This window comes from Coregonus clupeaformis, chromosome 1 (genome assembly GCF_020615455.1).
Source record: "Coregonus clupeaformis isolate EN_2021a chromosome 1, ASM2061545v1, whole genome shotgun sequence".
Taxonomy (NCBI): domain Eukaryota; kingdom Metazoa; phylum Chordata; class Actinopteri; order Salmoniformes; family Salmonidae; genus Coregonus; species Coregonus clupeaformis.
Genome location: NC_059192.1, coordinates 7,602,789 through 7,627,224, shown reverse-complemented (window position 1 = coordinate 7,627,224; position 24,436 = coordinate 7,602,789). Strand labels below are relative to the sequence as shown.

Below are 24,436 nucleotides of genomic sequence, written 5' to 3'. Positions count from 1 at the left end.
GGGATCATTGTCATGCTGAAAGACCCAGCCACGTTTCATCTTCAATGCCCTTGCTGATGGAAGGAGGTTTTCACTCAAAATCTCACGATACATGGCCCCATTCATTCTTTCCTTTACAAGGATCAGTCGTCCTGGTCCCTTTGCAGAATAACAGCCCCAAAGCATGATGTTTCCACCCCCATGCTTCACAGTAGGTATGGTGTTCTTTGGATGCAACTCAGCATTCTTTGTCCTCCAAACACGACGAGTTGAGATTTTACCAAAAAGTTATATTTTGGTTTCATCTGACCATATGACATTCTCCCAATCCTCTTCTGGATCATCCAAATGCACTCTAGCAAACTTCAGACGGGCCTGGACATGTACTGGCTTAAGCAGGGGGACACGTCTGGCACTGCAGGATTTGAGTCCCTGGCGGCGTAGTGTGTTACTGATGGTAGGCTTTGTTACTTTGGTCCCAGCTCTCTGCAGGTCATTCACTAGGTCCCCCCGTGTGGTTCTGGGATTTTTGCTCACCGTTCTTGTGATCATTTTGACCCCACGGGGTGAGATCTTGCGTGGAGCCCCAGATCGAGGGAGATTATCAGTGGTCTTGTATGTCTTCCATTTCCTAATAATTGCTCCCACAGTTGATTTCTTCAAACCAAGCTGCTTACCTATTGCAGATTCAGTCTTCCCAGCCTGGTGCAGGTCTACAATTTTGTTTCTGGTGTCCTTTGACAGCTCTTTGGTCTTGGCCATAGTGGAGTTTGGAGTGTGACTGTTTGAGGTTGTGGACAGGTGTCTTTTATACTGATAACAAGTTCAAACAGGTGCCATTAATACAGGTAACGAGTGGAGGACAGAGGAGCCTCTTAAAGAAGAAGTTACAGGTCTGTGAGAGCCAGAAATCTTGCTTGTTTGTAGGTGACCAAATACTTATTTTCCACCATAATTTGCAAATAAATTCAGAAAAAATCCTACAATGTGATTTTCTGGAAAAAAAATTCTCAATTTGTCTGTCATAGTTGACGTGTACCTATGATGAAAATTACAGGCCTCTCTCATCTTTTTAAGTGGGAGAACTTGCACAATTGGTGGCTGACTAAATACTTTTTTCCCCCACTGTATGTGTGTTTGTATGTATATACAGTGGGGAGAACAAGTATTTGATAACCTGCAAAATCGGCAGTGTTTCTTACTTACAAAGCATGTAGAGGTCTGTAATTTTTATCATAGGTACACTTCAACAGTGAGAGACGGAATCTAAAACAAAAATCCAGAAAATCACATTGTATGATTTTTAAGTAATTAATTTGCATTTTATTGCATGACATAAGTATTTGATACATCAGAAAAGCAGAACTTAATATTTGGTACAGAAACCTTTGTTTGCAATTACTGAGATCATACGTTTCCTGTAGGTCTTGACCAGGTTTGCACACACTGCAGCAGGGATTTTTGCCCACTCTTCCATACAGATCTTCTCCAGATCCTTCAGGTTTCGGGGCTGTCGCTGGGCAATACAGACTTTCAGCTCCCTCCAAAGATTTTCTATGGGGTTCAGGTCTGGAGACTGGCTAGGCCACTCCAGGACCTTGAGATGCTTCTTACGGAGCCACTCCTTAGTTGCCCTGGCTGTGTGTTTCGGGTCGTTGTCATGCTGGAAGACCCAGTCACGACCCATCTTCAATGCTCTTACTGAGGGAAGGAGGTTGTTGGCCAAGATCTCGCGATACATGGCCCCATCCATCCTCCCCTCAATATGGTGCAGTCGTCTTGTCCCCTTTGCAGAAAAGCATCCCCAAAGAATGATGTTTCCACCTCCATGCTTCACGTTTGGGATGGTGTACTCGGGGTTGTACTCATCCTTCTGCTTCCTCCAAACACGGCAAGTGGAGTTTAGACCAAAAAGCTCTATTTTTGTCTCATCAGACCACATGACCTTCTCCCATTCCTCCTCTGGATCATCCAGATGGTCACTGGCAAACTTCAGACGGGCCTGGACATGTGCTGGCTTGAGCAGGGAGACCTTGCGTGCGCTGCTCAAACAGGTGCAGTTAATACAGGTAATGAGTGGAGAACAGGAGGGCTTCTTAAAGAAAAACTAACAGGTCTGTGAAAGCCGGAATTCTTACTGGTTGGTAGGTGATCAAATACTTATGTCATGCAATAAAATGCAAATTAATTACTTACAAATCATACAATGTGATTTTCTGGATTTTTGTTTTAGATTCCGTCTTTCACAGTTGAAGTGTACCTATGATAAAAATTACAGACCTCTACATGCTTTGTAAGTAGGAAAACCTGCAAAATCGGCAGTGTATCAAATACTTGTTCTCCCCACTGTATATGTGTGTGTATTTGTGTGTGTGTGTGTGTGTGTGTGTGTGTGTGTGCGCGCGTAACATAAAGGGCAGCTGCTTAGTGCTTATTCATGCAGAAATAAATTGACTTTATTGACTGTTCCCTAGTCAGATCTTGACCTTTTCATAATGCTCCACCGACTGAGCCAGGACTGACCCCAGAACAGCACTTAGAGCCACTCTCCCTCTCTGCTGCTGTCAATCAATTCCTCATCACCATCTTCTACATTTTGACTTTCATCAGTTTAATACATTCATGTTTCAGTTTCACCTGCTGCTACACAGTATATTTAGGAGAGAGAGAGAGGGAGGAGGGGTAGAATGGGGGAGAGATGGAGAGAGAGAGGGGAAGAGGGAGAGATAGAGGGGGAGGAGGGGTAGAATGGGGGAGAGAGAGAGAGAGAGGGGGGAAGAGGGAGAGAGAGAGGGGGGAGGAGGGGTAGAATGGGGGAGAGATAGAGAGAGAGAGGGGGAGAGATACAGTGGGGGAAAAAAGTATTTAGTCAGCCACCAATTGTGCAAGTTCTCCCACTTAAAAAGATGAGAGGCCTGTAATTTTCATCATAGGTACACGTCAACTATGACAGACAAAATGAGAAAAAAAATCCAGAAAATCACATTGTAGGATTTTTAATGAATTTATTTGCAAATTATGGTGGAAAATAAGTATTTGGTCAATAACAAAAGTTTCTCAATACTTTGTTATATACACTTTGTTGGCAATGACACAGGTCAAACGTTTTCTGTAAGTCTTCACAAGGTTTTCACACACTGTTGCTGGTATTTTGGCCCATTCCTCCATGCAGATCTCCTCTAGAGCAGTGATGTTTTGGGGCTGTCGCTGGGCAACACAGACTTTCAACTCCCTCCAAAGATTTTCTATGGGGTTGAGATCTGGAGACTGGCTAGGCCACTCCAGGACCTTGAAATGCTTCTTACGAAGCCACTCCTTCGTTGCCCGGGTGGTGTGTTTGGGATCATTGTCATGCTGAAAGACCCAGCCACGTTTCATCTTCAATGCCCTTGCTGATGGAAGGAGGTTTTCACTCAAAATCTCACGATACATGGCCCCATTCATTCTTTCCTTTACACGGATCAGTCGTCCTGGTCCCTTTGCAGAAAAACAGCCCCAAAGCATGATGTTTCCACCCCCATGCTTCACAGTAGGCATGGTGTTCTTTGGATGCAACTCAGCATTCTTTGTCCTCCAAACACGACGAGTTGAGTTTTTACCAAAAAGTTAAATTTTGGTTTCATATGACATTCTCCCAATCCTCTTCTGGATCATCCAAATGCACTCTAGCAAACTTCAGACGGGCCTGGACATGTACTGGCTTAAGCAGGGGGACACGTCTTGCACTGCAGGATTTGAGTCCCTGGCGGCGTAGTGTGTTACTGATGGTAGGCTTTGTTACTTTGGTCCCAGCTCTCTGCAGGTCATTCACTAGGTCCCCCCGTGTAGTTCTGGGATTTTTGCTCACCGTTCTTGTGATCATTTTGACCCAGCGGGGTGAGATCTTGCGTGGAGCCCCAGATCGAGGGAGATTATCAGTGGTCTTGTATGTCTTCCATTTCCTAATAATTGCTCCCACAGTTGATTTCTTCAAACCAAGCTGCTTACCTATTGCAGATTCAGTCTTCCCAGCCTGGTGCAGGTCTACAATTTTGTTTCTGGTGTCCTTTGACAGCTCTTTGGTCTTGGCCATAGTGGAGTTTGGAGTGTGACTGTTTGAGGTTGTGGACAGGTGTCTTTTATAATGATAACAAGTTCAAACAGGTGCCATTAATACAGGTAACGAGTGGAGGACAGAGGAGCCTCTTAAAGAAGAAGTTACAGGTCTGTGAGAGCCAGAAATCTTGCTTGTTTGTAGGTGACCAAATACATATTTTCCACCATAATTTGCAAATAAATTCATAAAAAATCCTACAATGTGATTTTCTGGATTTTTTTTCCTCAATTTGTCTGTCATAGTTGACGTGTACCTATGATGAAAATTACAGGCCTCTCTCATCTTTTTAAGTGGGAGAACTTGCACAATTGGTGGCTGACTAAATACTTTTTTCCCCCACTGTAAATAGAGGGATGATAAAGTGGATGAATTAACCTAGGAAGAGCTTCTGGCTCAGCGATTATCACCTCTTAGTGGATGAATTAACCTGGGAAGAGCTTCTGGCTCAGCGATTATCACCTCTTAGTGGATGAATTAACCTAGGAAGAGCTTCTGGCTCAGCGATTATCACCTCTTAGTGGATGAATTAACCTAGGAAGAGCTTCTGGCTCAGCAATTATCACCTCTTACAAAGAGAATGAGAGAGAGATGTGAAGAGAGAGAGAGCGGGGGGGGCAGAGAAAAAGACAGAGATGGACAGATAGAATTGAATTGAGAGAGAGAGATTAACAAAGAAGAAGAATTATCCATGTTAAAACACTGCTGTGTCACAATGATCCAATAATCATATCTCCAGTATGATGTTATAACTAGCAAAACGTTCAGAGACCATTACCAGGTGGCCAGTTCTGCCTGCACATCCAATCTCAGAGCACCAGAACCACAACGTCGTTACAGTGCAGTACATTCCTTTTACAGTGAATGTGGTTTAATAGCAGTAATTAACCGTTAACTGTGATTAACAAATTGTCCTGCACTGATGTGATCATTTAATACAGACTGCACTGTACTGGTAGTTTGACAAAATGGACAAAGTTGCAGCTTTTTCAGCAGTGCTGTCCTGTACTGTGGAGGCAGAGAACAGGTATGTGGGTAGAGGTCGAGATAGGATAGAGGCACGGGTATGTGGGTAGAGGTCGAGATAGGATAGCGGAACAGTTATGTGGGTAGAGATAGGATAGAGGCACAGTTATATGGGTAGAGATAGAGATAGGATAGAGGAACAGTTATGTGGGTAGAGGTAGAGATAGGATAGAGGAAGGGGTATGTGGGTAGAGATAGAATAGAGGAACAGTTATGTGGGTAGAGATAGGATAGAGGAACAGTTATGTGGGTAGAGGTAGAGATAGGATAGAGGAAGGGGTATGTGGGTAGAGATAGAATAGAGGAACAGTTATGTGGGTAGAGATAGGATAGAGGAACAGTTATGTGGGTAGAGGTAGAGATAGGATAGAGGCACAGTTATGTGGGTAGAGGTAGAGATAGGAGAGAGGAACAGGTATGTGGGTAGAGGTCCAGATAGGATAGAGGAAGGGGTATGTGGGTAGAGATAGGATAGAGGAACAGTTATGTGGGTAGAGGTAGAGATAGGATAGAGGAACAGTTATGTGGGTAGAGGTAGAGATAGGATAGAGGAACAGTTATGTGGGTAGAAGTAGAGATAGGATAGAGGAACAGTTATGTGGGTAGAGGTAGAGATAGGATAGAGGAACAGCTATGTGGGTAGAGGTAGAGATAGGATAGAGGAACAGTTATGTGGGTAGAGGTAGAGATAGGATAGAGGAAATCACTGTGAGAATGAAAGAACAAAGGCTCAGACAGCCTCCTCAAGGACTGACCCTCACTGACACTGATGCCTCATCAATTCACACACTTCTCTTCCTCCCTACCTTCCCCCTCTCTCCATCTCCCTCCCTCCCTGTCTCAGTCCTTCCTTCTGTCTGTTAATCCTCTCTTACCGCTCTGCCTTCAATCTCTCCTCCTTCCTCCCTCTCCGTTTCTGTCCCTCTCCACCCTGCGCTCTTTTAATCAAATGTCTCAATAAAGACATAAAAAGTCACTCTCACTCCCCTCCATCTCTCACTCCCCTCCTCTCCGCTCCCCTCCATCTCTCACTCCCCTCCATCTCTCACTCCCCTCCATCTCTCACTCCCCTCCATCTCTCACTCCCCTCCTCTCCGCTCCCCTCCATCTCTCACTCCCCTCCATCTCTCACTCCCCTCCATCTCTCACTCCCCTCCATCTCTCACGCCCCATCTCTCACGCCCCATCTCTCACTCCCCATCTCTCACTCCCCATCTCTCACTCCCCATCTCTCACTCCCCATCTCTCACTCCCCATCTCTCACTCCCCATCTCTCACTCCCCATCTCTCACTCCCCTCCATCTCTCACTCCCCTCCATCTCTCACTCCCCTCCATCTCTCACTCCCCTCCATCTCTCACTCCCCTCCATCTCTCACTCCCCTCCATCTCTCACTCCCCTCCATCTCTCACTCCCCTCCATCTCTCACTCCCCTCCATCTCTCACTCCCTCCATCTCTCACTCCCCTCCATCTCTCACTCCCCTCCATCTCTCACTCCCCTCCATCTCTCACTCCCCTCCATCTCTCACTCCCCTCCATCTCTCACTCCCCTCCATCTCTCACTCCCCTCCATCTCTCACTCCCCTCCATCTCTCACTCCCCTCCTCTCCACTCCCCTCCATCTCTCACTCCCCTCCATCTCTCACTCCCCTCCATCTCTCACTCCCCTCCATCTCTCACTCCCCTCCATCTCTCACTCCCTCCATCTCTCACTCCCCCTCCATCTCTCACTCCCCTCCATCTCTCACTCCCCTCCTCTCCGCTCCCCTCCATCTCTCACTCCCCTCCATCTCTCACTCCCCTCCATCTCTCACTCCCCTCCTCTCCGCTCCCCCCCTACCTCTAGTTTAAGAACATCATGTTGTAGTTTTCTCTGGAACTCCAGGAAATGGCCGATGGTCAGTTTGCCCTTCAGGTCGGCACCTGAGGGGAGGAGAAATGGTGGCCGTTGTTAAAAGGAATCCCTTTTTAGCCATGCTTTTACTCCGGGTGTTTTTAGTTCTAATTCACGTCTTATTTGTTTGATCTTTCATTTTATTACCTCCAACTATTTTTATTTAAGTCTATTATTTATTGGTTTCCTTACATTTGTTTCTGTGAAGCGCCAATTGGCTGATTAATTGACTGACTGACCGAAGAAGTATGTGGTGAGAGCAGAGCTGCAGCCGCCAGTTTTCAGGGTGTTACCCGTAGTGGAACGGTCCCGATGACGCATCCCCATACTGGTCTGGGACCTGATGATACTCTGGACCTGGAGAGAGAGAGGGGGAAAAGAGAGAGAGAGAGAGAGAGAGAGCGCGCGAGAGCGAGAGCGAGAGCGAGAGAGAGAGAGAGAGAGAGAGAGAGAGAGAGAGAGAGAGAGAGAGAGAGAGAGAGAGAGAGAGAGAGATTATTAGTATAGTGTTGTCTGTACTGGAACGGTCCCGATGACACATCCCCATACTGGTCTGAGAACTGATGATACTCTGGACCTGAGGGACAGAAGCGGTCTTGATATTGACCAATTAATACCATTACTAATGACTAACTGGCTTACGTCTCTGGCATTTAATCTCTGAATGACACTGGCTGATCCTTTGATGCAATCAAAATGTAATTAAGCTAAATAATTGATTATATTATATTGAATCAATCCCACATGAACCAAGCATTCTGTAACAACATAATTTAGCCTCATAGAGAGAGAGAGCACAGTGTGTAGTGATTGATGATTCCATTTTTGGCATAAACCAATTATTCTTTCGCAGTTTGACATAAAAAGAAATGAACTCTAGGCAGGAAAATATCCGCTCATTCAGATGGTCCCGAGTGGCGCAGTGGTCTAAGGCACTGCATCGCAGTGCTAACTGTGCCACTAGATCCTGGTTCGAATCCAGGCTCTGTCGCAGCCGGCCGCGATCGGGAGACTCATGGGCGGCGCACAATTGGCCCAGCGTCGTCCAGGGTAGGGGAGGGAATGGCCGGCAGGGATGTAGCTCAGTTGATAGAGCATGGCGTTTGCAACGCCAGGGTTGTGGGTTCGATTCCCACGGGGGGCCAGTATAATTTTTTTTTTATTATAATATGTATTCACTAACTGTAAGTCGCTCTGGATAAGAGCGTCTGCTAAATGACTAAAAAAAAAAAAAATAAAAAAAAAAGACAGTGAAAATCTAAAAGTGGCCAGAGGTGAAAGAATAAAACGGAGTGAGAAACGATGGTATTACACCAGTAGGTCTGTTTCTCAAATGGTACCTTACCCCCTGTATACAGTGGCTTGCCAAAGTATTCACCCCCCTTGGCATTCTTCCTATTATGTTGCCTTTCAACCTGGAATTAAAATTGATTTTTTTTTTGGGGGGTTGTATCATTTGATTTACACAACATGCCTACCACTTTGAAGATGCAAAATATTTTTTCTTGTGAAACAAACAAGAAATAAGACAACAACAAAAAACTTGAGCGTGCATAACTATTCACCCCCCCAAAGTCAATACTTTGTAGAGCCACCTTTTGCAGCAATTACAGCTGCAAGTCTCTTGGGGTATGTCTCTATAAGCTTGGCACATCTAGCCACTGGGATTTTTGCCCATTGTTCAAGGCAAAACTGCTCCAGCTCCTTCAAGTTGGATGGGTTCCGCTGGTGTACAGCAAAGTCATACCACAGATTCTCAATTGGATTGAGGTCTGGGCTTTGACTAGGCCATTCCAGGACATTTAAATGTTTCCCCTTAAACCACTCAAGTGTTTCTTTAGCAGTATGCTTAGGGTCATTGTCCTGCTGGAAGGTGAACCTCCATCTCAGTCTCAAATCTCTGTAAGACTGAAACAGGTTTCCCTCAAGAATTTCCCTGTATTTAGCGCTCTCCATCATTCCTTCAATTCTGACCAGTTTCCCAGTCCCTGCCGATGAAAAACATCCCCACAGCATGATGCCGCTGCCACCACCATGCTTCACTGTGATGGGATGGTGTTCTCGGGGTGATGAGAGGTGTTGGGTTTGCGCCAGACATCTGACCACAGTACCTTCTCCCATATGTTTGGCCATTTGGGACGCATCCTAAATGCTCTGATATGTGCTGTAATATACTGTTTAAGATACACTGTGTGTATCCCAAATTACACCCTATTCCCTTTATAATGCACTACTTCTGGCCATGTCCCATGGGGAGTAGTGCACTTTATAGGGAACAGTGTGCCATTTGGGACGCAACCCACTGTGTAGCCTATATATTACAGCCCCTACCAGATGGTATGGTATGGATGTATAGACACTGATGCAGCCTGTTATTGGAAACCACTCATCTATGTCCCCTAGGAGAAGAGAAGCTATGGTGACAGTATATTGAACATAACACAGGGCTTACTCTTATTCTGTCTGTTTCTGTCTGTCTGTGTGTGTGGTGTGTGTGTATGTATGTGTGTGTGTGTGTGTGTGTGTGTGTGTGTGTGTGTGTGTGTGTGTGTGTGTGTGTGTGTGTGTGTGTGTGTGTGTGTGTATGTGTGTGTTTGTGTGCGTGTATCACAGCTGGGATGACTACTTGATTCTGATTGGTCGAAAGGGTACTAACTATTTTCCAATAAACGCACGGCACAGGACTCCACGGCCCCTCGTTGATTATCCCTAAAAAAATGTTGTAGGGCTGTGTGAGCTAATAACGTCATGTGATCCGGGTCTGTTTTATTGACGCTAATGGCTGTAGCATTGACTGTAATGGCTGCAGTATTGACTGTAGTAATGGCTGTAATGGCTGCAGTATTGACTGTAATGGCTGTAGTATTGTCTGTAATGGCTGCAGTATTGTCTGTAATGGCTGCAGTATTGTCTGTAATGGCTGCAGTATTGACTGTAATGGCTGTAGTATTGTCTGTAATGGCTATAGTAATGGCTGTAATGGCTGCAGTATTGACTGTAATGGCTGTAGTATTGTCTGTAATGGCTGCAGTATTGACTGTAATGGCTGTAGTATTGACTGTAATGGCTGCAGTATTGACTGTAATGGCTGCAGTATTGACTGTAATGGCTGCAGTATTGACTGTAATGGCTGTAGTATTGTCTGTAATGGCTGCAGTATTGACTGTAATGGCTGTAGTATTGTCTGTAATGGCTGCAGTATTGACTGGAATGGCTATAGTAATGGCTGTAATGGCTGCAGTATTGACTGTAATGGCTGTAGTATTGTCTGTAATGGCTGCAGTATTGACTGTAATGGCTGCAGTATTGACTGTAATGGCTGCAGTATTGTCTGTAATGGCTGTAGTATTGTCTGTAATGGCTGCAGTATTGACTGTAATGGCTGCAGTATTGACTGTAATGGCTGTAGTATTGACTGTAATGGCTGCAGTATTGACTGTAATGGCAGTAGTATTGTCTGTAATGGCTGCAGTATTGACTGTAATGGCTGCAGTATTGACTGTAATGGCTGTAGTATTGACTGTAATGGCTGCAGTATTGACTAATGGCTGCAATATTGACTGGAATGGCTATAGTAATGGCTGTAATGGCTGCAGTATTGACTGTAATGGCTGCAGTATTGACTGTAATGGCTGTAGTATTGACTGTAATGGCTGTAGTATTGACTGTAGTAATGGCTGTAGTATTGACTGTAGTAATGGCTGTAATGGCTGCAGTAATGGCTGTAATGGCTGCAGTAATGGCTGTAATGGCTGCAGTATTGACTGTAATGGCTGTAGTATTGTCTGTAATGGCTGTAGTATTGTCTGTAATGGCTGTAGTATTGTCTGTAATGGCTGTAGTATTGTCTGTAATGGCTGTAGTATTGTCTGTAATGGCTGCAGTATTGACTGTAATGGCTGCAGTATTGACTGTAATGGCTGCAGTATTGACTGGAATGGCTATAGTAATGGCTGTAATGGCTGCAGTATTGACTGTAATGGCTGTAGTATTGTCTGTAATGGCTGCAGTATTGACTGTAATGGCTGCAGTATTGACTATAATGGCTGCAGTATTGACTGTAATGGCTGCAGTATTGACTGTAATGGCTGCAGTATTGACTGTAATGGCTGTAGTATTGTCTGTAATGGCTGCAGTATTGACTGTAATGGCTGCAGTATTGACTATAATGGCTGCAGTATTGACTATAATGGCTGCAGTATTGACTGTAATGGCTGCAGTATTGACTGTAATGGCTGCAGTATTGACTGTAATGGCTGCAGTATTGACTGTAATGGCTGCAGTATTGACTGTAATGGCTGTAGTATTGTCTGTAATGGCTGCAGTATTGACTGTAATGGCTGTAGTATTGACTGTAATGGCTGCAGTATTGACTGTAATGGCTGCAGTATTGACTGTAATGGCTGCAGTATTGTCTGTAATGGCTGCAGTATTGACTGTAATGGCTGCAGTATTGACTGTAATGGCTGCAGTATTGACTGTAATGGCTGCAGTATTGACTGTAATGCCAAAGACAGCTGCTTATAAAGGCTGTATTATTGTACGTGTGTGTGTGTGTGTGTGCGCGTGTGTTGACCTGTTCAAACTCCTCCAGGTCCACCTCTCCGTCTCCGTTCAGGTCAAACATCTTGAAGGCGATCTCAAAGTTCCTCTGGGGCGCTGAGAGAGAGAGTGACACAGGGGAGAAACACTACATTATGTCTCACGATCAGACCAGGGTTCAAGTATTACATGAACTCTCTCAAATACTTTTATAATTTGGTCTAGTTTGCCTGGAGTGGCAGACTGTTCCATTGTTTCCATTGCACCAGGCGCACACACACACTCATAAAAAAAAATACAGGGCCTTTGTCCGTTCTACTCATTCTATTTCTATGGGAGTAACACAATAATATGACTCACACACACAGGGGAGTAAGACACAACAACATGAGACCAACCACACCTACAGTCTTCACAAAGTATTTAAACCACTTGACTTCTTCCACGTGTTTTCATCTTACAGCCTGAATTTAAAATGGATTAAATTGAGATGTTGTGTCACTGGCCTGCACACAACACCCAAATTATGTTTTTAGAAATGTTTACAAATTAATTAAAAATGAAAAACAGAAATGTCTTGAGTGAATAAGTATTCAACCCCTTTGGTATGGAAAGCCTAAATAAGTTCAGGGGTAAATATTTGTTTAACAAGTCACATAATAAGTTGCACGGACTCACTCTGTGTGCAATAATAGTGTTTAACATGATTTTTGAATGACTACCTCATCTTTGTACCAAACACAAACAATTATCTGTAAGGTCCCTCAGTCGAACAGTGAATTTCAAACACAGATTCAACCACAAAGACCAAGGAGGTTTTCCAATGCCTCGCAAAGAAGGGCACCTACAGTGGGCTCCAAAATGACTGGCACCCCTGACTGGCAATGGAATATATACAATATAATTATAGCGATAAACTCAAAATAACAACATGTGAGAAATACTGTACTATATTAATGTTCCAATGGAACACACCAAAATCATTTATTGATTTAATTAAAACATCAATGTCCTCCAAATCAAGGTTTCACAATTAATGGCACCCTTAAAAGACTATTGTAAATAACATCTACCAAAATTAAACCACTTATTTAAGTTTATCTAAGTCTTAAGGAACTATATTGAGCCATTACATCACTTTCTGTTTCACTAGGGTATAAAAATGAGGTAACACGCATGCAATATCCCTTTGTCATCCAACACCATGAAGAAAACAGAAGAACTGGCAGTTCAAAAGAGACAGATGGTCGTAGACCTTCATAAATCTGGTAATGGCTACAAGAAGATCCACAAACAATTGAATATACCACTGAGCACTGTCAGGGCAATTAGTAAAAAAATATTTTGGAACAGTTGAAAACCTCACGGGTAGAGGACGCAAATGCATTTTGCCCCCCAAGATAGGGAGGAGGATGGTGAGAGAAGCAACAAAATCCCCAAGAATCACTGTGAAAGAATTGCAGGCCTTGGTGGCGTCTTGGGGTCACCAGGTTTCAAAAAGCACCATCAGACGCCACCTCCACAACCACAGGCTCTTTGGAAGGGTTGCCAGAAGAAATCCCTTTCTGACCCCAAGACACAGACGCAAGCGCTTGGAGTTTGCCAAACGTCATTTAAATGATGACTGGAAGAAGGTGCTCTGGGCAGATGAGACCAAAATTGAACGTTTTGGTCAGATACAGCATCGGCATGTTTGGCGTCGAAACAGAGATGCATACAAGGAGAGGCCCCTCATACCCACGGTGAAATATGGTGGTGGGTCAGTGATGTTTTGGGGCTGTTTTAATTCCAGAGGTCCAGGGGCACTGGTTAAGATTGATGGCATAATGAATTCCACCAAGTATCAGGCAATTTTGGCTGACAATCTGGTTGCCTCTGCCAGAAGGCTGGGACTTGGCCGTAGGTGGACTTTCCAACAAGACAATGACCCAAAACATACCTCAAGATACACACAGAAATGGTTCGGTGACAACAAAATCAATGTTCTGCCATGGCCATCTCAGTCGACGGACCTCACACCAATCGAAAATCTTTGGGCTGAGTTGAAGAGGGCAGTTGATAAACGCAAACCCAAGAATGTGAAAGATCTTGAAAGGATCTGCGTAGAGGAATGGTCCAAAATCACTCCAAATGTGTTCCTTAACCTTGTCAAACCTTACAGGAAAAGACTCCATGCTGATATCCTTGCCAGAGGTGGTTGCACTAAAGTACTAAATGAGGAGTGCCAATAATTATGAAACATTGATTTTGGTGACATTTATTTTGTATTAAATAATTGTATGATTTTGGTTGGTTCCATTGAAACTTTAATAAAGTACAGTATTTCTCACATGTTGGTATTTTGTGTTTATAATTATATTGTTTGTGCATTGCCAGTCAGGGGTGCCAGTAAATTTGGAGCCCACTGTATTGTTAGATTGGTAAAAAAAATTAAAAAAGCCCTTTGAGCATGGTGAAGTTATTAATTACACTTTGGATGGTGTATCAATACACCCAGTCACTACAAAGATACAGGCGTCCTTCCTAACTCAGTTGCCGGAGAGGAAGGAAACCGCTTAGGGATTTCACTATGAGGCCAATGGTGACTTTAAAACCATTTCAGAGTTTAATGGCTGTGATTGGAGAAAACTGAGGATGGATCAACAACATTGTAGTTACTCCACAATACTAACCTAATTGACAGAGTAAAAAGAAGGAAGCCTGTACAGAATAAAAATATTCCAAAACATGCATCTGTTTTGCAATAAGGCACTAAAGTAAAACTGCAAAAAATGTGGCAAAGAAATCAACTTTATGTCCTGAATAAAAGCAATATTTGGGGCAAATCACAACACAACACATAAATGAGTACCATATTTTCAAACATGGTGGTGGCTACATCATGTTATGGGTATGCTTGTCATTGGCAAGGGAGGATACAAATAAATTGAATAGAGCTAAGCACAGGCAAAATCCTAGAGGAAAACCTGGTTCAGTCTGCTTTCCACCAGACACAGGGTGGTGAATTCACCTTCCAGCTGGACAATAACCTAAAACACAAGGCCAAATATACTCTGGAGTTGCTTACCAAGAAGACAGTGAATGTTCCTGAGTGGACGAGTTACAGTTTTGACTTAAATCAGTTTGAAAATCTATGGCAAGACCTGACAATGGCTGTCTAGCAATGATCAACAACCAACTTGACAGAGCTTGAAAAATTTAACAAATAATAATGTGCAAATATTTTACAATCCAGGTGTGCAAAGCTCTTAAGAGATTTACCCAGAAAGACTCACAGCTGTAATCGCTGCCAAAGGTGATTCTAACATGTATTGACCAGGGGGTTAAATACTTATGTAATCAAGAGATATTACTGTTTAATTTTTCAGAAATGTTTAACAAATGTTTGTAATAACAATTCTAAGTATTTTGTGTAGATTGTTGACCAAAAATGACAATTAAATCTATTTTAATCCCACCTTGTAAAACAACTAAATGTGGAAAAAGTCAAGGGGTGTGAATACTTTCTGTAGACACTGTAACATCTGGTTGTCTGGTCCTCTGGATCAATTACAAACAAACATGGGTCACTGGGTTCTGGCCTTCACTACATAGAACAACATGGGTCACCGGGTTCAGGCCTTCACTACATAGAACAACATGGGTCACCGGGTTCAGGCCTTCACTACATAGAACAACATGGGTCACCGGGTTCTGGCCTTCACTACATAGAACAACATGGGTCACCGGGTTCAGGCCTTCACTACATAGAACAACATGGGTCACTGGGTTCTGGCCTTCACTACATAGAACAACATGGGTCACCGGGTTCAGGCCTTCACTACATAGAACAACATGGGTCACCGGGTTCTGGCCTTCACTACATAGAACAACATGGGTCACCGGGTTCAGGCCTTCACTACATAGAACAACATGGGTCACTGGGTTCTGGCCTTCACTACATAGAACAACATGGGTCACCGGGTTCTGGCCTTCACTACATAGAACAACATGGGTCACTGGGTTCTGGCCTTCACTACATAGAACAACATGGGTCACTGGGTTCAGGCCTTCACTACATAGAACAACATGGGTCACTGGGTTCTGGCCTTCACTACATAGAACAACATGGGTCACCGGGTTCTGGCCTTCACTACATAGAACAACATGGGTCACTGGGTTCAGGCCTTCACTACATAGAACAACATGGGTCACCGGGTTCAGGCCTTCACTACATAGAACAACATGGGTCACTGGGTTCAGGCCTTCACTACATAGAACAACATGGGTCACCGGGTTCAGGCCTTCACTACATAGAACAACATGGGTCACTGGGTTCTGGCCTTCACTACATAGAACAACATGGGTCACTGGGTTCTGGCCTTCACTACATAGAACAACATGGGTCACTGGGTTCTGGCCTTCACTACATAGAACAACATGGGTCACTGGGTTCTGGCCTTCACTACATAGAACAACATGGGTCACTGGGTTCTGGCCTTCACTACATAGAACAACATGGGTCACCGGGTTCAGGCCTTCACTACATAGAACAACATGGGTCACGGGGTTCAGGCCTTCACTACATAGAACAACATGGGTCACCGGGTTCAGGCCTTCACTACATAGAACAACATGGGTCACCGGGTTCAGGCCTTCACTACATAGAACAACATGGGTCACTGGGTTCAGGCCTTCACTACATAGAACAACATGGGTCACCGGGTTCAGGCCTTCACTACATAGAACAACATGGGTCACCGGGTTCAGGCCTTCACTACATAGAACAACATGGGTCACCGGGTTCAGGCCTTCACTACATAGAACAACATGGGTCACCGGGTTCAGGCCTTCACTACATAGAACAACATGGGTCACCGGGTTCAGGCCTTCACTACATAGAACAACATGGGTCACCGGGTTCAGGCCTTCACTACATAGAACAACATGGGTCACTGGGTTCAGGCCTTCACTACATAGAACAACATGGGTCACTGGGTTCAGGCCTTCACTACATAGAACAACATGGGTCACTGGGTTCAGGCCTTCACTACATAGAACAACATGGGTCACCGGGTTCAGGCCTTCACTACATAGAACAACATGGGTCACCGGGTTCAGGCCTTCACTACATAGAACAACATGGGTCACTGGGTTCAGGCCTTCACTACATAGAACAACATGGGTCACTGGGTTCAGGCCTTCACTACATAGAACAACATGGGTCACTGGGTTCTGGCCTTCACTACATAGAACAACATGGGTCACCGGGTTCAGGCCTTCACTACATAGAACAACATGGGTCACCGGGTTCTGGCCTTCACTACATAGAACAACATGGGTCACCGGGTTCAGGCCTTCACTAAATAGAACAACATGGGTCACCGGGTTCAGGCCTTCACTACATAGAACAACATGGGTCACTGGGTTCAGGCCTTCACTACATACAGTTGAAGTCGGAAGTTTACATACACCTTAGCCAAATACATTTAAACTCAGTTTTTCACAATTCCTGACAAAATTCCCTGTCTTAGGTCAGTTAGGATCACCACTTTATTTCAAGAATGTGAAATTTCACAATAATAGTGGAGACAATGATTTATTTGAACTTTTATTTATTTCATCACATTCCCAGTGGGTCAGAAGTTTACATACACTCAATAAGTATTTTGGTAGCATTGCCTTTAAATTGTTTAACTAGTGTCAAACGTTTCAGGTAGCCTTCCACAAGCTTCCCACAATAAGCCCATTCCTCCTGACAGAGCTGGTGTAACTGAGTCAGGTTTGTAGGCCTCCTTGCTCGCACACGCTTTTTCAGTTCTGCCCACAAATGTTCTATAGGATTGAGGTCAGGGCTTTGTGATGGCCACTCCAATACCTTGACTTTGTTGTCCTTAAGCCATTTTGCCACAACTTTGGAAGTATACTTGGGGTCATTGTCCATTTGGAAGACCCATTTGCGACCAAGCTTTAACTTCCTGACTGATGTCTTGAGATGTTGCTTCAATATATCCACATAATTTTCCTTCCTCATGAGCACCAGTCCCTCCTGCAGCAAAGCACCCCCACAGCATGATGCTGCCACCCCCGTGCTTCACGGTTGGAATTATGTTCTTTGGCTTGCAAGCGTCCCCCTTTTTCCTCCAAACATAATGATGGTCATTATGGCCAAACAGTTATATTTTTGTTTCATGAGACCAGAGGACATTTCTCTAAAAAAGTATGATCTTTGTCCCCATGTGCAGTTGCAAACCGTAGTCTGGCTTTTTTATGGCGGTTTTGGAACAGTGGCTTCTTCCTTGCTGAGCGGTCGATATAGGACTTGTTTTATTGTGGATATAGATACTTTTGTACCTGTTTCCTCCAGCATCTTCACAAGGTCCTTTGCTGTTGTTCTGGGATTGATTTGCACTTTTCGCACCAAAGTACGTTCATCTCTAGGAGACAGAATGCGTCTCCTTCCTGAGCGGAATGACGGCTGCGTGGTCCCATGGTGTTTATACTTGCGTACTATTGTTTGTACAGATGAACGTGGTACCTTCAGGCGTTTGGAAATTGCTCCCAAGGATGAACCAGACTTGTGGAGGTCTACAATTTTTTTCTGAGGTCTTGGCTGATTTCTTTAGATTTTCTCATGATGTCAAGCAGAGGGACTGAGTTTGAAGGTAGACCTTGAAATACATCCACAGGTACACCTCTAATTGACTCAAATTATGTCAGTTACCCTATCAGAAGCTTCTAAAGCCATGACATCATTTTCTGGAATTTTCCAAGCTGTTTAAAGGCACAGTCAACTTAGTGTATGTAAACTTCTGACCCACTGGAATTGTGATACTGTGAATTATAAGTGAAATAATCTGTCTATAAACAACTGTTGGAAAAATTACTTGTGTCATGCACAAAGTAGATGTCCTAACCGACTTGCCAAAACTGTAGTTTGTTAACAAGAAATGTGTGAAGTGGTTGAAAAACTAGTTTTAGTTTTAATGACTCCAACCTCAGTGTATGTAAACTTCCGACTTCAACTGTAGAACATTGGTTACTGTGTGTGTGTGCGTCTGTGTCTGTGCGTGCGCGTCTGTGTGTGTGTGTGTCTGTGTGTACGTGTGTGTGTGTGTGTGTGTGTGTCTGTGTCTGTGTGTGTGTCTGTGTGTGTGTGTGTCTGTGTGTGCGTGTGTGTGTGTGTGTGTGTGTGTGTCTGTGTGTACGTGTGTGTGTGTGTCTGTGTCTGTGTGCGTGTGTGTCTGTGTGCGTGTGCGTGTGCGTGCGTGTCAGGGACTTACTGGAGAGCACGGTAGTGAGGAAGATGTAATCAGAGAAGGAGATGAGACCACACTCTCCCAGTGTGAAGAAGATACTGTCCTCATCCGCAAACTTCTCCCTCTCCTGGGAAATCTTCTACTCATCAGGAATAGAGGAAAGGGAGAGAGAGAGAGGGGGGTAGGAGAGAGAGAGAGGAGGGGTAGAGAGAGAGAGAGAGAGAGAGAGAGAGGACAGAGAGAGAGAGAGAGAGAGAGGAGGGGTGAGAGAGAGAGAGAGAGAGAGAGAGAGAGAGAGAGAGAGAGAGAGAGAGAGAGAGAGGGGGAGGGTGAGAGAGAGAGAGAGAGCGGAGGGGTAGAGAGCGGAGGGGTAGAGAGAGGAGGGGTAGAGAGAGAGAGAGGAGAGGATGAGAGAGAGAGAGAGGGGGGTGAGAGAGAGGGGGGTAGAGAGAGAGCGAGGAGAGGATGAGAGAGAGAGAGAGAGAGAGAGGGGGGTAGAGAGAGAGGAGGGGTAGAGAGAGAGGAGGGGTAGAGAGAGAGAGGGGGGTAGAGAGAGAGAGAGGAGAGGATAAAGAGAGAGAGAGAGAGGGGGGTAGAGAGAGGAGGGGGTAGAGAGAGAGGAGGGGGTAGAGAGAGAGGAGGGGTAGAGAGAGAGGGGGGTAGAGAGAGAGAGAGGAGAGGATGAGAGAGAGAGAGAGAGAGAGAGAGAGGGGGGTAGAGAGAGAGCGAGGAGAAGATGAGAGAGAGAGGAGGGGTAGAGAGAGAGGAGAGAGAGAGAGAGAGAGAGGGGTAGAGAGAGAGGAGAGGAAGAGAGAAATAGTGTTACTAGTTATGGCCCGTGTGAGCAAGGGGAACGAGACTGGGAGGCTCCTCCCTGTGTGTGTTTGTGTGTGACGTGATGGAGGTCCCCTTCAAGCACACATAAACACACACTAATACAGAAGGGACTAGCACACATGCTAACACAATACTAACGACAGTAAAAACAACCATGCAAGTGCTACATACATGTCACACAACGCCATCCAGGCAGAGGGAGAGTGAGGAATCAACGTTAGTCAGCACAGTCCAGCACAATACAATATAAAGTGATCCTAAACAGCTGTACTATAATAACTCAGACATCAAATAGAGAAACAAGATCACACACACACACACACACACACACACACACACACACACACACACACACACACACACACACTTCAACAACAGTGTCCTAACTGAGTGTACAAAACATTAGGAACTATTTCCATGACAAGACTGACCAGGTGAATGCTATGATCCCTTATTGATGTCACTTCAAATCAGAAGGGGAGGAGACAGATTAAAAAATGATTTTTAAGCCTTGAGACAGGGATTGTGTAAGTGTTGCCAATCAGAGGGTGAATGGGCAAGACAAAAGATTTAAGTGCCTTTGAACGGGGTATGGTGGTAGGTGCCAGGCGCACAGGTTTGAGTGTGTCAAGAACTGCAACGCTGCTGGGTATTTCATGCTCAACAGTTTCCCGTGTTTATCAAGAATGGTCCCACCACCCAAAGGACATCCAGCCAACTTGACACACCTGGGGCCAGCATCCCTGTGGAACGCTTTCGACATCTTGTAGAGACCATGCTCCGACGAATTGAGGCTGTTCTGAGGGCAAAAGGGGTGCAACTCAATATTAGGAAGATGTTCCTAATGTTTTGTACACTCAGCGTATATACACACACACACACAACAGAAGGTATTCACATTGACTCCCAAGTGGGAGAATCTCAGATTAAGCCTAGTCCTAGACCTAGACCTAAACTACAAAGGTAATTTTAATGGATATTCTCCACTGAACATGTTTGATCTTGGCTTTATCTGGGTCCAGTACATCAGATTCTCACACAGACAGGGAGGAAAAAAACTATTGATATATCTAATCTACATACAGCACTTAAAAACACTACATTAAACAAAGTGATATTAAACAGTGATTTGTAACATGCAGAAACGGCACAGTGGGTTATACAGTGAGAGTCCATTACAGCACTGTACAGAGAGATCCCAGTGGGTGAGTGGAAAGGTGGTTCAGGTAAAACACAGTGAGGTAGTAGATTAACACTGTGCCACCAGACTATTCTATAGAGCATGCAGACGCCTGGGTCGGGTCGGGTCGGGTCAAGGCCTGGCTGAGACCAGACCAACCAACAGGAGTTACCTCCGTCTGATAGAAGAGAGTCCAGAAGAGAGAGAGAGACGAAAGAGAGAAAGGGGTTAAAACACTACAGCCTCACTGCTAGATTCTTCATCCAGGGACACCCACTAATATAAAGTCAAAACATAGACGCATTAACCACAGTGTACATAGTGCCCTTCCCCAAACAGATCTAGGCTGTCCCAAATGGCACCCTGTTGCCTATATAGTAGACTATGTTTTCCCAACACCCTATTATGGGCCCCCCGCATACAAAGTAGTGCACTATAAAGGGAATAAGGTGCTGTTTGGGACGCAACCCAAGAGCTTCCTGTAACACTAAACCCAATAGGTAGAGTCATCTGGACTCATAATAGTGGTGTCCCAAATGGCCCCCTTTTCCCCCCGTTATAGTGCACTCCTTTTGACCAGGGCAGTGTGTTGGGAAACGGTGGCAGTGTGTTGGGAAACGGTGGCAGTTTTAGACAACACAAAATATGTGTCACGGGTGTAAATACAGCAAATATGGTTTCCACCATAACATACATTATTGATGTTTTACACATTTTATAAAGGGGAAGGAGTGAGTGGGTGAGAGAGAGAAGAAGAAGTGGAGGAGGAGGAGGAGGAGGGTAGAGAGAGGAAGAGAAGCGAGAGAGGAATATTTTAGGTCCAGAGCTATGGCTGAAATGGAGAGAGAACCCAAGGAGGGGAGGGGAGGAGTGAGGGAGGACAGACAGACAGACAGAGAGATGGAGGCAGAGAGAGAGAGAGAGAGAGATGGAGGCAGAGAGAGAGAGAGAGAGAGATGGAGGCAGAGAGAGAGAGATGGAGGCAGAGAGAGAGAGAGAGTGAGAGAGAGAGAGAGAGAGAGAGAGAGAGAGAGAGAGAGAGAGAGAGAGAGAGAGGCTTTGTCTCTTGTGTTTGGGGTGAATGGTACCAGTTGACAGGTTGGACATGTGGGCCCTAGGCTAAAGCCAGCACACACAAACACAATAAAGTACAGTACAATAATGTACAGTACAATAAAGTAGAGTACAATAATGTAGAGTACAATAAAGTAGAGTACAATAAAGTAGAGTACAATAAAGTAGAGTACAATAATGTACAGTACAATAATGTAGAGTACAGTACAATAAAGTACAGTACAGTACAATAGAGTACAATAAAGTACAGTACAGTACAATAAAGTAGAGTACAATACAATAAAGTAGAGTACAATAATGTACAGTACAATAATGTACAGTACAATAAAGTACAGTACAGTACAATAAAGTACAGTAGAGTACAATAAAGTACATTACAATAAAGTACATTACAATAAAGTAGAGTACAATAAAGTAGAGTACAATAAAGTACAGTACAATAATGTAGAGTACAATAAAGTACAGTACAATAATGTAGAGTACAATAAAGTAGAGTACAATAATGTAGTGTACAATAATGTACAGAACAATAATGTAGAGTACAATAAAGTACAGTACAGTACAATAAAGTACAGTAGAGTACAATAAAGTACATTACAATAAAGTAGAGTACAATAAAGTAGAGTACAATAAAGTACAGTACAATAATGTAGAGTACAATAAAGTACAGTACAATAATGTAGAGTACAATAAAGTAGAGTACAATAAAGTAGAGTACAATAAAGTAGAGTACAATAATGTACAGAACAATAATGTAGAGTACAATAAAGTAGAGTACAATAAAGTAGAGTACAATAATGTAGAGTACAATAATGTAGAGTACAATAATGTAGAGTACAATAAAGTAGAGTACAATAAAGTAGAGTACAATAAAGTAGAGTACAATAATGTAGAGTACAATAAAGTAGAGTACAATAATGTACAGTACAATAAAGTAGAGTACAATAATGTAGAGTACAATAAAGTAGAGTACAATAAAGTAGAGTACAATAAAGTAGAGTACAATAATGTACAGTACAATAATGTAGAGTACAGTACAATAGAGTACAATAAAGTACAGTACAGTACAATACAATAAAGTAGAGTACAATAATGTACAGTACAATAAAGTACAGTACAGTACAATAAAGTACAGTAGAGTACAATAAAGTACATTACAATAAAGTATAGTAGAGTAAAATAAAGTACATTACGATAAAGTACAGTAGAGTACAATAAAGTACATTACGATAAAGTACAGTAGAGTACAATAAAGTACATTACGATAAAGTACAGTAGAGTACAATAAAGTAGAGTACAATAAATTACAGTACGATAAAGTACAGTACAGTACAATAAAGTAGAGTACAGTGCAATAAAGTACAGTATAATAAAGTAGAGTACAATAAAGTAGAGTACAGTACAATAAAGTAGTGCACATCACAAAGTAAAGCACAGTACAGTACAATAAAGAACAGTAGAACATAATAATGTACAGTACATTAATGTAGAGTACAGTACAAAGTAGAGTACACTACTGTACAATAAAGTCCAGTACAATAAAGTAGAGTACAGTACAATAGTCAAGTAGAGTACAGTACAATAAAGTAGAGTACCGTACAGAACGATAAATGAAAGTACACTACAATAAAGTATACAGTACAGTACAATAAAGTGGAGTAGAGTACAGTACAATAAAGTACAGTACAATAAAGTACAGTAGGTACAGTACAATAAAGTAGAGTCAAGTTTTAACTAATATCTACTGTATTAAGTAAAAAAAATAATATAAGCTATATCAACAAAAAACTAAATTTACATGGAAAAGAATCAGGCTGCCACTAAAATGTTGTCCCCCGAACCAAATCCTCTTCACGGCAGAGATACCTTTTAGTTTTAATGTTCATTTCCTGCAATTCTTGAGAAATTGTTGCAATTTTAAAGCCATTTTTCTGCGACTATACACATTTTTCAATGAGGCGGAGAGAAACAATTAGCAGCTTTACAGATCATTTTCTGCAATTATACACATTACGCCACGGGAGGGGGGCGGAGAGAAATGGTCATCATTTTATAACAAATTTCATGCAATTGTACTCATCTCCCCCCTCCCCGGAGACTTTACTGCATGTCTCTGGTGGACACTGTTAGAACAGGGCCTTTCTCTCTCTCTCTCTCTCTCTCTCTCTCTCTGTGTTATGTGCCCAGGGCCCCTGTGAACCATAGGGCGCTGGTCGAAAGTAGTGCACTATATAGGGAATAGGGTTCCACTTGGGACTCACTTTCAGTCTCTTTGATAAAAAACAGGCTCTTCTGAATTTCTGTAATAATACGAAGTGTAATCTGCGTTGATTTAGGCTCAGCAGAATCCTCTGCTTCTGGGACAGTATTTTAGCTCAACCAGAATGAGAATCATCTTTTATGAACTCTAGAGGTTGTACTTCTATTAAACACTCAAGAGGGCCCTAGTTCATAACATTCTTCTCCCTGAGCTCTGGTCTGCATCCCAAAATGGCACCCTACTCCCTCTATATAGTGCACTACGTTTGATCAGGGACCATAGGTCTCAGGTCAAAAGTAGTAGTGCACTATCT

At 43.5% G+C, this 24,436-nt stretch overlaps 1 protein-coding gene across 6 annotated transcripts in view; it reads right to left on the bottom strand.

Annotated features, from left to right (window-relative positions):
* micu1 (mitochondrial calcium uptake 1) overlaps nucleotides 1–24,436 on the bottom strand; it is a 142,629-nt gene that overhangs the window by 34,250 nt on the left and 83,943 nt on the right. For 2 of the 6 annotated variants that reach the window (XM_041891731.2, XM_041891971.2), the window contains 5 exons: nucleotides 20,962–20,967; nucleotides 18,797–18,911; nucleotides 11,569–11,651; nucleotides 7,232–7,349; nucleotides 6,939–7,021 (listed from right to left, as the gene is read on the bottom strand). In XM_041891731.2, coding sequence (XP_041747665.1) covers nucleotides 6,939–7,021; nucleotides 7,232–7,349; nucleotides 11,569–11,651; nucleotides 18,797–18,911; nucleotides 20,962–20,967 — 405 coding nt within the window. The remainder of the gene's footprint in view (nucleotides 1–6,938; nucleotides 7,022–7,231; nucleotides 7,350–11,568; nucleotides 11,652–18,796; nucleotides 18,912–20,961; nucleotides 20,968–24,436) is intronic. The other 4 variants (XM_041891814.1, XM_041892050.2, XM_041891895.1 and 1 more) reach the window with 2 other exon arrangements.